Source organism: Emydura macquarii, unplaced genomic scaffold, assembly GCF_026122565.2.
Source record: "Emydura macquarii macquarii isolate MOO-44397 ecotype Brisbane River unplaced genomic scaffold, CSIRO-AGI_Emac_v2 contig_1451, whole genome shotgun sequence".
Lineage (NCBI taxonomy): Eukaryota > Metazoa > Chordata > Testudines > Chelidae > Emydura > Emydura macquarii.
This window is the reverse complement of record NW_027131588.1, coordinates 19,225,895-19,241,888: the sequence shown is the minus strand read 5'-3', so window position 1 is coordinate 19,241,888 and position 15,994 is coordinate 19,225,895. Positions and strand designations below refer to the sequence as shown.

General features: G+C 40.3%; 1 protein-coding gene across 1 annotated transcript in view; it reads left to right on the top strand.

The window, feature by feature from the left end:
- TMEM38B (transmembrane protein 38B) overlaps positions 1 to 4,073 on the top strand; it is a 29,923-nt gene extending 25,850 nt beyond the window's left edge. Inside the window, exon 6 of the mRNA XM_067553284.1 lies at positions 866 to 4,073. Within this exon, the coding sequence (XP_067409385.1) occupies positions 866 to 1,075 (210 nt within the window). The 3' untranslated portion in view covers positions 1,076 to 4,073. The remainder of the gene's footprint in view (positions 1 to 865) is intronic.
- The last annotated feature ends 11,921 nt before the right edge of the window (positions 4,074 to 15,994 follow it).

Genomic DNA, 15,994 nt, shown 5'->3' with positions numbered 1-15,994 from the left:
TCTGGAGATGTGCCAAGGTCAGAAGAGAGCTAGAAGTGTGGCTCTCCTTAGACTTCTAATTAGGGACTAATTATGGACCCATAAACTGGAAAAATGCTATAGGTAAATTCATTCTTTATTGCTAGTTATGGCTAAAAGCATCTATCCACAATGGCTTTTAATATAACAAGGCTTTTGTATAGACTTCAGTTTTACATTACTACGAGTGAAATAATTCTTGCAATGCACAAAAAATTGTATAGAGAAGCCTACCTGGGCACTGACGTCTTCCTCTACCTACAGGGAGCTTCTGTTTCATCTTCTCATGTGCGTATTCTTCATGCATTTATTAAGCTTAGTTTATTTTCTCTGCGTATATTTAGGTTTATTCATTGGATTTGTCTAAGTTGAAATAACCACTGCAGGATTGTTTACTGCTATTTTTAGTTGAAAAGCAGTTATTTTGGACAAAGATTTGCACCAGAGGCTACAAATGCCCTGTATTTGTAACATGTAAAATACATCCCTAAATTAAAGGCAGTGACGTATGGAATTCAGCGTGATGGAAGCTTAGGGATGGTCCATGCAAACTTGCACCAAAATAATGAAATAAATTTCATTCACATCTTTTGTTATTTCAAAGCAAGTCTGTGTGACTTACCAGATGACAGTTTAATGTGAAGTTGAAATAAGATGCTTCTGTTAGAGGAGTGTCCACATGCAGACTTGTGCTGATGTAACAGAAGTGTGAATTAAAACTGGTTTAGGTATTTCAGTGCATGCATTTGTGTGTGGACCAGCCCATATGTGCCAATTTTTCTTCTTAAATAGTCTTTATTTGGAGAGCTAAGACTTTCTGACTTAAATGTGACTGCTTTCTTTATAGGTAACCATGATGTTGACACAATGTGCAGTTTCTCCATTAGCTCCCTTTGAGGCTGTGCTGGGCCGTATGCTCTTTGGTTGGCAACAAACTCCATCTAAAGTGAAGGGTGAGGCCAGAGTATCTTCCAACGGCACCTCTTCAGTCTCTGACCGTTCTGGTGGAGAGGCCAGTGAAAACATTAAGAAAAGACAGGCGAAGAAAACAGAATAAGTCACCAAAAATGATCTTATTACATGTGACCGTAACACTTTGAAACATTTCTATTTCAAATGATGGGAAAAAGAATAGTATGTAAGGAAATACATGTGGACAACAGACTGGCAGCAGTGAAAGTTTGGTGTACTACTGTAATGTGGTTAGCCTTTAAAGTATATTTTGTAAATTGTAATTCAAATGTTGGGAATGTGTGCATCATGGTAGATGTTTCTAAGTTAAATAGTACTAAATAAGAGATTTTATAGTGATGATGATATTATTAAATGAAATTCATTGTGATAATTTTGTTTTTATATTTATGAAAAACTAACTTTTAAATGTAAAAAAAAGAACGGAAGTTAGTAACAAAATGACAATCAGATTTGACTTTATTTTTCCTTTTTCTTTCATTTATTTTTAAATATATTTCTGTTTGATTCTTATTTTTCAGATGACTAATGAAAGGTGTTGTAGTAGTCTTGTTCATTGAGCAATAGAGTTGAAGTAAAATTTTACAAAAGGTTCACATTATGTGAATAAAAAATTAACACTGTAAATAGTTTGCACTGCAAAACTGTGGAAATGTGCCAAAAACAAGGCCTTTGTTCCCTAGAAAAATACCTGAATTACTACTATAGTTCATGTTGCACTGATCTTGATTCTGTTCAGTCACAAACTAGAGTATTTCTCACATTTTCTACTTTACAGAATAAAAGTAAATTCTCTTGCACTTTTAAAAAAAAGATATTATAGTTAGCAAATAGAAAATTTTCAGTACTAACATTTATCCAGCTTAACCCACTTAGGCACTGTCATTGGCAAACTTGATTTATCTGTTTGCTGTTCTATAAGCAGTAAATCAGACAGTAACATAAAATTACTGTTGTTGATGTGCATTTGTATTGAAGCATGTGGTTTTTAGTATTTCTTCTATTTTCAATTTTGCTGTGACTGGATGTGTTCTAGCATGGCATCTGATCCCAACTAGCTAACCATGTCGTCTCCTGCTTTCTAAGATAGATTGTCATTGTGAAAGAAACTCAGAGAATTATATGTTGAAAGTAGTACCCATTTTCCCCACTCAAAATGTTTATCACCTTAACCTTCTCCTTGGTTGTAGGATAAATACATGGATTTTACCTCCTCCCACACTCATGCCTTTTCTTCACTCGTGTTTTCATTAAAATCTCCCATCATTTTGCTACTACTGGTTAAGCTGCACCACGCACTGGTGCCAAAACTGTGTTCTCACCACTGTGTCATCTAATCCTGTTTAGATTAGGGTCATATGATATAGTAGTAAAAATACTTGTGCTCTATCTATTCCATTACATACGCTGGCACTAGCATTGGTAGAACAGTCTGTGCTGGTGGTAATGAGTAAGAGGACTTCTAATGTAAGATGCACCCTAATTGTCCATCAGCTTTTGCTGAAATGCCTCTTCCTGTTCCTTGCGTATGTTGCACACCAGTTTGGCAACTCATCTATAGCTGCTACTGTCTTAGTAAAAGTCTTTCAATTCTAGAAGATGTAATTAGTGTTTCTGAGGTGTTGCATTTTGTGAGTGGCATCTTTCATTTGGCCTGTCGTTCATTGTCATCAAAACTATTTTCTTCTGTTTCTTCTCAACTCTGGTTTGCACAAGCCTAACTTTTATCTGACAGCAAGCACTTAAATTAAACCACTTACCTCCATGTGAAAATGTCAAGGGGGAGAGAAAGCAATGTACATTTCTTCTAAAACTGCAGTTCAACTCTGAAAAATGACTGTGGGTAAACCCCAGTTATCCAAGTGGCTCAGGGGACAGATCTAAAATCTGAAAATGAAATTCCAGTTGCAGGGGACACTTTTGAATTTGAGATAATCTGAGTTGGGATATATGCAAACATGGCACCTTATTCAACAAACCTTTTCTTTCTGTGTATCCATAGTCATATGTACTCATTCTAGTAATTAAAATAACTTTTTTTACTGCTTTTTCTTCTGGTTAGTCCCAACCAACACAGCTGAGAGAGAATGCTGAATCTATTTGTTCATATGCATCAGTAGCAGAATTGCTTACTAAATTCCAGTATAGCCTTTGAAGGCATTGGGATTTGTAGTCATTATTAAGGGATGAAGTGGTTTACAGAACCATTATTATTGGTGGTGATGCAAGAGAAGGAAAGAACCTACCTCAACTCTAAGTCTAGGTGTGTTTGCAGGACTGGCAGCTAGACTAAACCTCTTCACCTATGCACTGAGAACGTATGATGTGGAAATAAAGACACAGATAGAATGCCATGATGCTAATTCAAGTCTCTTTTCAGATTAGAACCCAACTTTATAGTAAACCTTAGATTTTAGGTAATGTCCATGTATTTATTGGCCATATATTTTAGATCTTGTTAAGCAATACAATTTACTTCAGCATGGAAATAAATGCATGAAATCCAGCTCATCGGTGGACAAAGTCTTTTGAGTCTAGTGGCCTAATGGATAAAGAGCGTCAGATTCTTGCCTTATAACTTTGGAGCTGAGTTTGTTTTCCAGCACTTTCCAACAAGTCCTAGGAGCGTTGAACCTTCTCCACCAGAGTATTATTAATTTGGATTATATGGGGGTATTTGGATGCCAATAAAAGTAACTACTAGTTACCTGGTTAACAAGCAGCTAAAAATGTTCCAATAACAGAGAAACACCAGCAACTGCAGTACTTGATACACATGCAAAACTTTCAGGTAACTCTTAGGTGCCTAGGAAGCATATTAAGATTGTGAACAAGTGTTTGAATACTTCATAATGCTAGACTTGGCATATTGGGTTTCAAACACCTTTTTCCCAAAAGTAACTATTTATAGCTGTGAAATATTGGCCAATATCTGACTATTTTTAGTCTAAATGAATATGTGAAAATATGTTTAGAATTACTTTACAGTAAGTTTACAATAATTTAAAGCAGAAAATGTGATGTGTTGTATTCAGTGTGGACTTACAAAAATTACATTATTAATAAAATAAATGGAAACAGTTGTGTTTTTTTCCTGACTTTCTTATTTAGATGGTTTGGACAAATATAAAAACATAAAATCCAAAGCCTGTAAAGTTACTTTCAGATAGAAATACAATACAATCTTTCAGAAAAACTTAGTAACAAATTGTGTTCGCCTTCCAGAGGAACTTTGAAACCTCTTCATATTAAAATACTTCAGAGAATGAATGATTCTTGCGGAACAGATTTCTAAAAGAACTCAGCATGCAATAGCTTCCATTCCACCTAAATGAAAATCTGGCCACTCCAAAAAGGCCCAAAATCCAGCAGTTTCCATTGTCCTCAGGTTCTGGATGCTGAGCACTCTTGAAAATCTAGCTATAATTGTTGGTGCGGAGTACTTCTGAAAAATGGTACCCTTGCTGTGAAAGCTGCACTACCACGTGTGTCGATAATATGAATAGCAAGACAGAATTTTCGCTGTTTCTTGGAAGAATTCTTACGCCAAAGCTACAGCAGGAGAACATACATTACCCCTACACTCAAGATTTTTTCACATTTGTCAGGTCTGGATTGTAATGTAAAAAGGTGTCTTACTCATCACTTGTTTATTCGTTAAACTTTCAGATCTGATATCTTATTGTGTCGTACTCAAGTAACTTTTGCAACAGTCCTGGAAAAATTAATTTGGGGTTACTTTGCGTTATAAATACTCAGCCACATTCCATCCCTTCTAGGTATGGATTGGTTCAGGTAAGTGTCCCCTTCTCTAACAATCATCCCTGATATACCTTTGCTAAATCCTAGGCCAGATCAGCCACTGTATTCAATGTAACTGCTGTGCTGACTAGATTCAGGATAAAGTATTCTATATTAGCCAGATCCAGCACAAGTGTCAGATATATGAATTAGTTGCCTATCTTTCATTTGTCTGATGAATGTTTCCTCAAATTTATCCTTTGCTAATACAAACTAAGGCTGTGATCTTCATGGGACTATCCTTGCTCTTACATGGAGCCCCATTGACTTCAGAGGTTCTGTGTGGGCAGGGGGATCTGCCTGCATGGATCAGATTGCAGAATCAAGGCCTAAATTCACAATAAAGGCAAGTTCTAGAGCTGTAGAATAATATCAAGGCATGGGCAAAGTAAGTCGCATAAATATAGCAAAACAGAACCATTTCACACAACTTGGACCTAAATATTTTTTTTAGGAGTGTAACTTTCCTTTCTGTACTCTTCCAGTACTACTTTGTTTTTGGACTGACATGGAAATATTGAAAGCCCACAAGAAAGGGAGCTATTGTTATTTCCAACTTGGCTAAAACCAGCAACTAGCAGAAATAGTGTATGCCTAATCTCTCAAGAATTCTAGCCTCTCTTACCAGGCTAAGTAGATCTGAATAATCTTAAGTTTTTATACTGCACTCATCAAAGTGCTATATAAATAGAACCCCTGAGTCTTGTTCATTGCTAATATCTGAATACAAATTCAAGTTTTATGAACAATTGAAGCTGGAGAGTAAAATAAATTCCTCTAACTAGATTCTAAGCAAATGGCCACGAGCAAAACTAGCATTTAATAGCATAATAGCAATCAGAAAATCTGATGTAAAATGGCCACGACAGACTGGAGGCCTTTATTGAAAGCCTACTAGCAGCAAGGAGAAGGAAACACCCGTCAAAAGGCAGGTAGCATCATGAGGGAAAGTTGTTCAAAGTGATATACAGAAGGAAAACACTCATATTCTCAAGAATAGTATGTTGGTTCACTCCTGTATTCTGCTTTGAAAATGAATCTTACGGCTTTTGTGAACACTAATATATTAGAAGAATGTTGTCTGGATAGAGCAGCATATCAGAAACACACCAGCATCCTAAGCTAGCTCTTAGCTTCCAGCTGAGTCTGATGTGTCAATGAGATGGTTTACAGCTTCTTTGGAGAGACCAGCAGATGAGCTGCCAGTCTTGCAAAGAAAGTCAAGACTTTTTATTCCAGGTATCAAAACATTCTCTGAATTCATACAAACAGAGAAGCAGTTGAATCAATCCTAAACCTAACAATTACTTATATTGGAACTCTGAATGTTGAAAACCCAATTCCAGTGGCACTTGGTACTTTTAAAAGGCCTCCAAAAATGAAATATTGCATACATTTTCATGGAAGTTGGTTGAAAGTCGGGTAGGTAGCTGGGAAGATTTACCACCATAAAATGGGTGCATTTTTGTCAATCAAAAGAGATTTTCTTTGTAAAAAGGTCAAATTTTGTCCGAGATGCTGGTGGAACGCCTATTTGTTATGTAGGGTCCCCATCCCTGTAGTATCCATGGGCCTGACAAACATTTAAAAATAGAAATATTCTCTTCCTTTCCAATAGAAATTTTGTTTGCATGCGAGAAAGAAATGTTGAAGGAAAGCCGAGTCAAAGGAGTTTTGCATTTCTTCTGAAATCATTTAGTTCCATGGTTGCTCTCATCTCTTGCAGAAGTGATTTCCATAGTCTAAGGTCCTGCTCCTGCAAGAGCTTGACCTTCTGCATTTACAAGCCTCCCTTTCTTGGCCAGTGGGGCCAAATAAGTGTTCCAGTGGAAGATTGGTTGCAGGAGAGGAAGGGTTTCTTCATGAAGCTACGTCCTATCCTGTGAAAGGCTTTGAATAGCAGAGCAGAGACCTTGAACTGGTATTCAGGTGTCGAACCAGTGAAAAGAAGAACGTTTTGAGGTGATAGATTCATGCCGACCTGTGTTGCTGAGCAGATGGGCTGCTGTGTTTTGTACTAGCTTTCAGGCTGTGTTGCTTCACGCCTATTATTAGGATGGTATTTAATGTATTTTTAGCGCTCTCTAATGTGATGTAGCAGCTGGAAATGAAGAGAGCCAGCGCCATGTGATCTGCCAACTCACAGTGGACTCACCAGCAAGTGCTTCATGGGCCCAGTCTAGAAACCAATGAGTCAATCAGCAGGTACCTGCAGAGTTTCATGCCTTATGGGGGAAATGCATGAAGGTATAGCAGGTGGTCCAATGACTTTTTTAATCATAGAGGAGCTTTTTAAAAATCATTTAGACCAACATTTAATACATCCTCCATCTTCCTACTCCTGATCCATTTCCCCTGTTATCCATTTAGTTTTATTTCTTCATTTAAGTTATAACCTTATGGTTTATAGTAGTGCCATCCTCCTTGTAGAATTTGATGTGTCTTTATAGGTATAGCTTTTTTTATGATCTCTTCTGGGGTCTGAATTTGGACTTAGAAGTCTGATAATGCATGGAAAGATATAGGGATTGGGCTGAAACTCCAAATTCAGGTCCAGATTTTGGAACTTCCCTTCCCTCAAATTTTGGGGGGGCTTCACAGCTTTGATTTCACTAATACAGACATAGGACCCAAAGTTCTGATCCAGACCAATAGTGACTCGGAATGTGGAAGAGATGGTTACTCACCTTGTGCAGTAACAGGTTCTTCGAGATGTATCCCCCTGTGGGTGCTGCACTCTAGGTCTTGGCGCGTCCTTGCGTCCTTGATCGGAGATTTTTTACCATCAGTGCTCGTCTGGGTCGTGCACATGCAATCTGTGTCTTGAGGTGCCATTTGCGCCCTTTTTGGCGCATGCATGCGACTCAACCCCCTCTGTTCCTTCTCTGCCGTGAAGCCATATGTGTAGACTCCGAAGTAGAGGGTAGGAGGGTGGGTAGTGGAGCACCCAGAGGGGGACACATCTCGAAGAACATCAGTTACTGCACAAGGTGAATAACCGTCTTTTCTTCTTCGAATAGTGTCCCTGTGGGTGCTCCACTCTAGGTGACTCTCAAGCGGTGCCCTCATTAGGAGGAGGGAGCTTTGGAGATCTTAGGTTGAATAGAAGAGAGTACCGATAGTCCAACTGTTGCATCAGCCTTTGATGCTTGGTCAATAACGTAATGCTTCGTGAATGTGTGAGCCGATGCCCAGGTGGTTGCTTTACATATTTCTACAAGTGGAACATTGTGCAAAAAAGCTATGGACATGGAGACCACCCTGGTGGAATGCGTTTGGACTCATTGCGGTGGTGATATGTCTGCTTGTGCATAACACGGGTGAATGCATCCTGAAATCCACTGAGACAGTCTTTGTTTGGAGATAGCTTTCCCTTTGGAATGTTCTGCCAGTGATATAAACAATTTGGATGATTTCTTAAACGTCTTTGTTCTTTCCAGATAGAAAGCTATAGCTCGTCTAACATCCAATGTGTGGAGGGTTGCTTCTTGCACACTGTTGTGAGGTTTTGGGTAAAACGTGGGTAGGTGAATAGGTTGATTTATATGAAAAGATGATGCAACGTTGGCGATAAACTTTGGGTGGGGTCTGAGGGACACCTTGTCTTTGTAAAAGATTGTATATGGCAGATGTGCCATGAGTGCCCCGAGTTCCCCTACACGTCGTGCCGATGTAATGGTGACTAGAAACGACACCTTCATAGACATGTATAGTAGGGAGTAAGTCGTTAGTGGCTCGAAAGGTGGTTTAATGGTGGTTTTAAGAGCTAGGTTGAGATTCCATGGTATCGTGGGAGGGAGAATGTCTGGGTATACCTGTGATAAAACGTTTCACTATAGAGTGTGTAAAGACTGATTTGCTGTCTACTTGATTGTGGAAAGTGCTGATGGCTGCTAAATGTACCTTAAGAGAACTGATCGATAGACCTCTCTCCTTCAGGTTGAGAAGATAGTTAAGACTAGCTGGGATTGGTGCATCGATGGCGGAGTTCTGTTTCGTGCAACACCATGTGGTGAACCTATGCCATATTTGCAGGTAAGTCTTCCTTGTGGCGGGTTTCCTATTATTTAGCAATATGTGTTTTACTGATTCTGAACATTGTAGTTCTGTGCGTCGGAACCAATTAGGAGCCAGGCTGTCAGATGTAGTTTTTTTAAGTCTGGGTGAAAAATACGGCTGCTGTTTTGAGATAGGAGATCCCAGAGGAGTGGAAGAAGGGAGATAGGTTTGCATGCTGACATTTGTATTGGGTAAGTAAACCACATTTGCCTGGGTCACGGTGGAGCTATCAGTAGTATTCTTGCTTTGTCCTGGAATATTCTGTGCAGAGTTCTGGTTATGCCCTGTCTGCATAGATGCACCAATATGACCACGAGTACTTTGGAAAACACTCTTGGGGCAGGGGACAGGCCGAAAGGTAGTACTGCATACTGATAATGGTTGGTTCCTAGTGTGAACCTGAGGAATCTGCGATGTTCTGGATGGACAGCAACGTGAAAGTATGTGTCTTGTAGGTCAAGGGCTGCAAACCAGTCCCCCTTTTCCAATGCCGGTATTATGGTAGCCAAAGTGACCACCCTGAATTTTTGTATCTGCATGAACTTGTTTAACCTCCTGAGGTCTAAAATTGGTCTCCAACCTCCATTCTTCTTTTGGGTCAGAAAATAATGAGAATAAAATCCTCTGCTCTTGTGCTGAGGTGGGACATGTTATATGGCACCTATCTGCAACAGGTGATCAACTTCCTGTTATAATAGATGCTCGTGAGATGGGTCCCTGAAGAGGGACGGGGAGGAGGGTTGGGTAGTAGGTTTGGAGATGATGTGCCAAGACCAAAAGTGGAGCACCCACAGGGACACTACTTGAAGAATCCAAACTTCAGTTCAGATGTTTGTATCTCTGTTTGGTTCCAGGCTATCTCTTTAAACAAAACCCCTAGTCAGTAAAACGTAACATCAGATTTTGGGTGCCCAGTCCTGTAATCCTTACTTAAACTAAACATCTATTGATCTCAAATGGGAGTTTTACCTGAGTAAGGACTAGCAGACAAGCCCCCTAATTTTATAAGGTGAACAAACCAGAATGACATTGGGATTTTTTTTATAAATTATTGTAAGACTCACCCGTGTTCTTGAATAAGAAGACACGGATATTAAACAGTGAAAGTTTTACTGAACGAAGAATCAAGAAGATATGAATAAATGCTAAATGGTCACTCAGGATAACCACTAAAAAGTAGAGAACTGCAGCCACCAAAGAAAGCTACTCATCTTACTGATAGAAGTTACCATATGAAGCCAAATGAAACAGGAATGCCAAAATTGCAATTTGCTATATGAACAATCTCTCTTGTCTTGGAATGCAAATTGTACAGAGCATAAGGATAACGAGCTTCAGGCCAAAGTGAAACAAGTTGAAAGAATGCAAGGCATGAGGACAAAAAAGATGAACATCTAGTGAAACTGCTGTTCGACATGTTTTACGCTGAGAACATGCTGCTGCTACTAAGAGAGGGAAACCTAGAGGGTGTGATCAGAAACAAACTGAGAATATTGACTCCATTGCTTGTCACACAATCTCATCCCTACTGATCCAAATGATGATGCAACACTTCTCACTTAATGTGAATCTGGTCTGTACCGATGTTCCTGAAATGAACACATCAATATTATGAGAAAAAGCAACAATTAAGGAGGTCAAGCAGGGTAAGACCCTGGGGGATAAATTTTCAGCACGATGTATAGGAATGCAATTAGGTGTATCACATTATTAATAAGATGTGTTTCAAAAATCCCCTCCATTGTGCTGAAATTTTTATCCCCTGGTGTTAAGAACCAGGCTGAAATTATTTTTAAAAATGGATTTGTGCTTGACAAGCTTACTAATAAACAGGAAGCAGAAAAACAGCTTAAATAATGCACTTGGAATGAAATTTATCCCTGTGCAAAGTGCCAGGCAGCATCACATAACTCCTGGAGGCCAGAGGAAGTGGAAAGTGCTCAGCATTTCTGAAAATGAGGCCATCAACCTCTTTGTGCTGTCTTCTCGTCTGTAAAATGGGTGTCATTCTTTTCTTCCTTCCATGGGTGTTGTGTAGCTTAATTAATGGCTTGTGAAATGCTTTCAGATCCTGATGTGAAAGGTACTGTTATGTAATAATGTAAAGTATTATTAATAGAGCTGGTCAAAGTTTTTTCACCAAGATCCTTTTTTTCAATAGAAAGTGGATTTCTGACCAAAACAAAACTTTTCAGAAAAATGTTGAAATTGGATTTTTTTTTCTCTCAAAAAAACCAAACTGAAAACCAATTTTTTTGAGTAAAATTATCTTTCGGTTTTTGAAAACTTTTTAAAAACCAAATATTGATGTTTCGAAACCAAAAATAACTTTTAAAAACAAAGTTATTCAGTTTGATTTTTTTTTTCATCCAAAACCAACCAACCAACCAAAAAAACCCACCGACCCAAAAAGATTTTGGGAGAGTTTTGTGGGAGGGGGAAGGAGAATCAATTAAAAAAAATTACTATGGAAAAATTGGCATTTTAAACCAGCATTAATTATTATTAAATTGAATACTTGGGGAAAATGAAATATCAATGGCTGACTTAATAGAATACTTGTCATTCTATCCTTTTGATTAGGGCAGGTTGAAAATTGTTCATTGTGAAACTGTTTTTTAGTTATAAATTGGGGTTTTTAATTGAACTATCTGCTTTCTGTGGAAAATTTTGATTTTTTTTTTGGTGAAAAATTTAAATAAATTCATTTTTCAGACTAAATATTTCAGGTTTTTTAATTTTTGGCAAAAAATGTGGAAAATTTCGGTGAAAATGATTCTTTGCGGGTTTTTTGTTTGTAACAATGTTCTGCAGGAAAAAAACCAAACTTTCTGATCAGCTCTAATTTTGATTACATTGGCAATATGTAACTGCACGTGCTTTAACTGCATTCTAATTTAAAAATATTCTGATATAACCTGCTTGAAAACAAAGGTAGTAATTACACCCTTAGGTAACAGAAAGCTTCTCCACTAAAGTAAAAACAAGTGTATGGAGCATCACTGCCAGGAACATAATGGAGCTTATTTACAGCAGTACGTCAAAGCTCAATATGAAGCAAGGTCTGTACAGCCAGTTAGCGTGCAGCTGATGGTGACTTTCACTCCAGCTTGCCATACACTTTGTCTCCATCTAGGCAAGCCCGTAGTATTTTATAAATCATCCTGCCCATATTCCTTCAAACACTAATTTGATGCTAAAGTAATATGTATGGATCTGAATCCAGATCAGTCTGTTCATTTCACGTTGTTTTAATCAATGACTGGGAGCTGATGTTATGCACTTGTGCATACTAATCTCATGATCCTTTTTACCGTGTAAGAGTGGCAGCATTCTGAATCCTGCACAAAAGGAAGAGGCGAGTGGTCCAAATCAGATGTGTCCGAAAGACCAATTGAAGTGAAATATGAAGGTTGTTGGTTACACAGCACCAGGCGCTCAAGATCTCAAGCCACAAACAGGTATAAGACGAGCAGCAACCACACTGTGAGCTTCTGCCCCAATAATGTGCCTTTACAACAACCTGAAAGGATTATCTGTAGGTAGGTCAGTCGTCTTGTCTACTCAATTCTTGGTGCCTCTGTCAGAAGTGCTGACTGGTGACCATTGTGACAGTGCTTTATGTGATCTGAACATCAGTCCACTGTAAACCAAACTAAGATGATCAACTCTTTTTCATCTACCACTGAGCAGCCTGCAGATTATAATAATTTTAAATTGCTACTGAGCTGGGGCCAAATCCATCTTCCACTGGAGTCAACAGGAGCTGGATCAGTTGCCTGGTCTGGATTCAAACCAGAGAAAAGCTCCAAGCTATCCAGTGTCCGATGGAACCATAATCTTCTGCTACCTATTAAGAGCTGCCCATTTCAGTCCCTCCCAAGATCTATACATAATTTGCATAAAAATAGGATAGATGGGTTCATTGTTCAGAATCAAAACTATAAATTGTACTCCTATGTTTCTGTACCTTACTGCCATCTTTTGACTGTACAGTTGCACTTGATTTGTAGATGTGCCGTAGTTTAACTGGCTAAAAGCTGCTTCAAATCCTCTTTGTTCCCAGAAATTAATTGATTATTCTTCTTCGAGTGCTTGCTCCCGTTGATTCCTATTAGGTGTATGTCGCCGGAAGGTTTTTCCCCAGCAGCATCCCTTGGGTCTGAGCAGGTCCATAGTGCTCCCATGGTGTTGCATATAGGGCCCTGCTGTGACCCATTGCCTCCTCAGTTCCTTCTTTCCGTCCGTGACGGTCATCGGCAAGCTTTCCTCTAGTGAAAAAGAAAAAGGTTTTGAAAATCGTTATTAATTAGTTGTAGATAAGTTGATGTGGGGGCAGGGTACCCCGGTCCCCAATGCCTCAGTCTCCAGGATTCAAACCATGCAGGACCTGCCACAAACCCATGCCCAGGGTAGACCCATGCAAATCTTGCCTAAAGTGCCTGGGAAAGGCAAACCAAGCAGATGGGTGCAGGATCTGCAGAGGCTTTTGGCTGAGGACTTAAATGTCAGACTTAAACGTCAGGAGCGTCAGACTTAAACACCTCCTTATGGAGGCAGTGCTCTGTCCTCAGCCGAGCTCCAACTGGGCACCCAGCACATCGGTGTGGAATGCACCGGCCTTGAAAAGAGTGTATGGCGCTGAAAAGGGACTCGGCACCCAGAGATCAACGGCACCGACACTCTCCGGCACCGAAGACCCGGCACCACTCTCACTCGCCAGTGCCACAGAAGAAGGGGAAAAAGGCATCCCTATGCATGAGATCAGCAGGGCCGCTACTTGGTCCTTCGATTCGCACATTCACTGTGCACTACATCATCGCCCACCGGGCCAAGGATGACGCCACCTTTGGTACAGCAGTGCTTCAGTCAGTGATCCCGTGAGCTCCTACCCATCCGCCTTGGGTCAGCTCGGGAATCACCTGGTTGGGATTGACATGAGCAAGCACCCAAAGAAGAAAAGACGGTGACTTACCTTCATACCTGTTGTTCTTCGAGATGCGTTGCTCATGTCCATTCCACGACCCACCCGCCTTCCCTTTTGTCGGAGCAGTCCGGCAGGAGGAACAGGAGGCAGCGAGTCGGCAGGGCCCTATGTGCAACGCCATGGAGGTGTGACCCTGCTTGGACCCAATCAATGCTGCTGGGGAAAAACCTTCTGGTAACGGTGCACATGGCACGCGCACACCAAATGGGAATGGACATGAGCAACACATCTTGAGGAACAAGTCACAAAGGTAAGTAACCGTCTTTTTTTATATACAGCATAAGCAGTAGGGCACTTAAATATAAAATATCAACACTGGGCCCCAATAGTGTAGTTTGCAGAACAACATTGACAGTGTTGCTGAATTCTTTGTACAGCTTGCAGAGCAAATTCTTGCAAGGATTGCCCAGGCTTTTTGCCAATGGCATTACAGTACTAACCAACAACAAAAGCCCAGAGCTACATTCTCTGTTGGTGTGACCCATTGACTTTAATCGTTCTGCTAGCAAAGAATTGGTTCCCCTGTGATCCAGTAATATTTAAGGTGTGTCTTAAAACTATGAAAGGTAAGAAAAATCAAAGTGCAAGATAAAACTCCCTCTTAATTACACTCCTTAGTGTCTAGACATTGTGCTGCACTGAAGACCTCAGACGTACCAAATCTCAATGGGGTTCTAATCTAAACACTAAAGGAGAGAGTTTCAAAGACTTCTTAGGGATTTCAATACACAATTCTCATTTCCTAGGAAGCTTTGAAAATCTCAGGCTGAAGATCTAATCCTGAGCTCATCCCATAAAGTGCTCTCCTGCTCCCAGTGAGTGGAGAGTGCTCAGCACCTTGCAGGATCTGACCCTAAGTTTATGTGTATGTGCCTGTTTTATTGTACTAGTTTATTAGGGGAGCCAGCGCATGGATGTGCACGAAGCCATTAAAGCCTATTGTGGAAATGCACAGTTAGGCATTTTAGAAGCCTTTATTTCGCCAGTGATGAGTTTCCTTTGAGCAGTTGCATCCTGTCTTGTAAGCATTCTATTTAGAGCTTTTCCAACCTGTATTTACAAGCCCATATGGGCACGCTGGGGCTCCAGCTGGAGGGAAGGCCCTGCTGCAGTGACTCCTGGCTCCACATTCTTTCAAACATCTTGCTGCCTGTAGGGATTGAGGGGAAGGTTTTCAAAGGCACACATTGAAATTAGATTCCCAGTTCCCATTGGCATTGATCAGAGTTGGGTGCCTAACTCTTTTTGGAAATCTGCCTATTTAGTGTATGATATAAAGCCCTATTGCTTTGTGCTTGGTACCTTTGCCGCACTGCTCTCTTTCCCTTGACCCAGGCCCTCCTAACTGCCTGCTCACATCCCTGGGTAGACACTACTTTAGGTCCCCCAACAAGCATGTTTTTTTCTGCCTTTCTACGATTATGTTTCTCAATTTTCTTGGCTCATTCTTTTGACATAATAAAAAAAAAATCTGTTATTTTAAAATGTTTAGTACATAACAAAATAAAATAACTTTGCCCTTCGCCTATGTAGATCTCAAAGGGTTTTACAGACTTCAGTGAACTAAGCTTCAAACCGACCTTGGGAGCTAGGTATTATCATCGTATGACATGAGAAACCGAGACAGTAAAGGCCATATTAAGGCCCTCATCCCGCAAACACGCCCAAGCTTAGTTTTAAGCAGGTGAGTAGTCCACCTGATGCAAAACGAAGCACGAGTGTAAGAGTGTGCGAGATTGATGCCTAAGGCTTCCACAGCTGAAGCCACGATGGGAGATGGACCAGGTGCCGTGCCAAAACAGTGGTGGTAGAAGGCACTATGCCTGCAGAGAGAGACATTGCCTAGGCCCATTGCTGGGACTGCACACGCTGGCAGGCATTTCTATATGTTTGGGAACATGTTGTCCCAGAACAGTCCTCCAGCTGCATGTTCCCACCCCTCCAGCTCCTGGCACCTCTTTGGCACTGCTAAATACAGCATCCCTTAGATGTCTTTGGCACTCAAATACAGCCAAATTATGGTTGCCTCCTGATAGAATGGGCTGCCTACACCTTTCCCTTTTTCTCCCCCTTTCCCTCCCTCTCCTCCCCCCAAACACCTTTGCCTGGGCAGCCAGAAGTTGTCCCTAAAGGACTCAGCCCAAAGTCATACAAGAA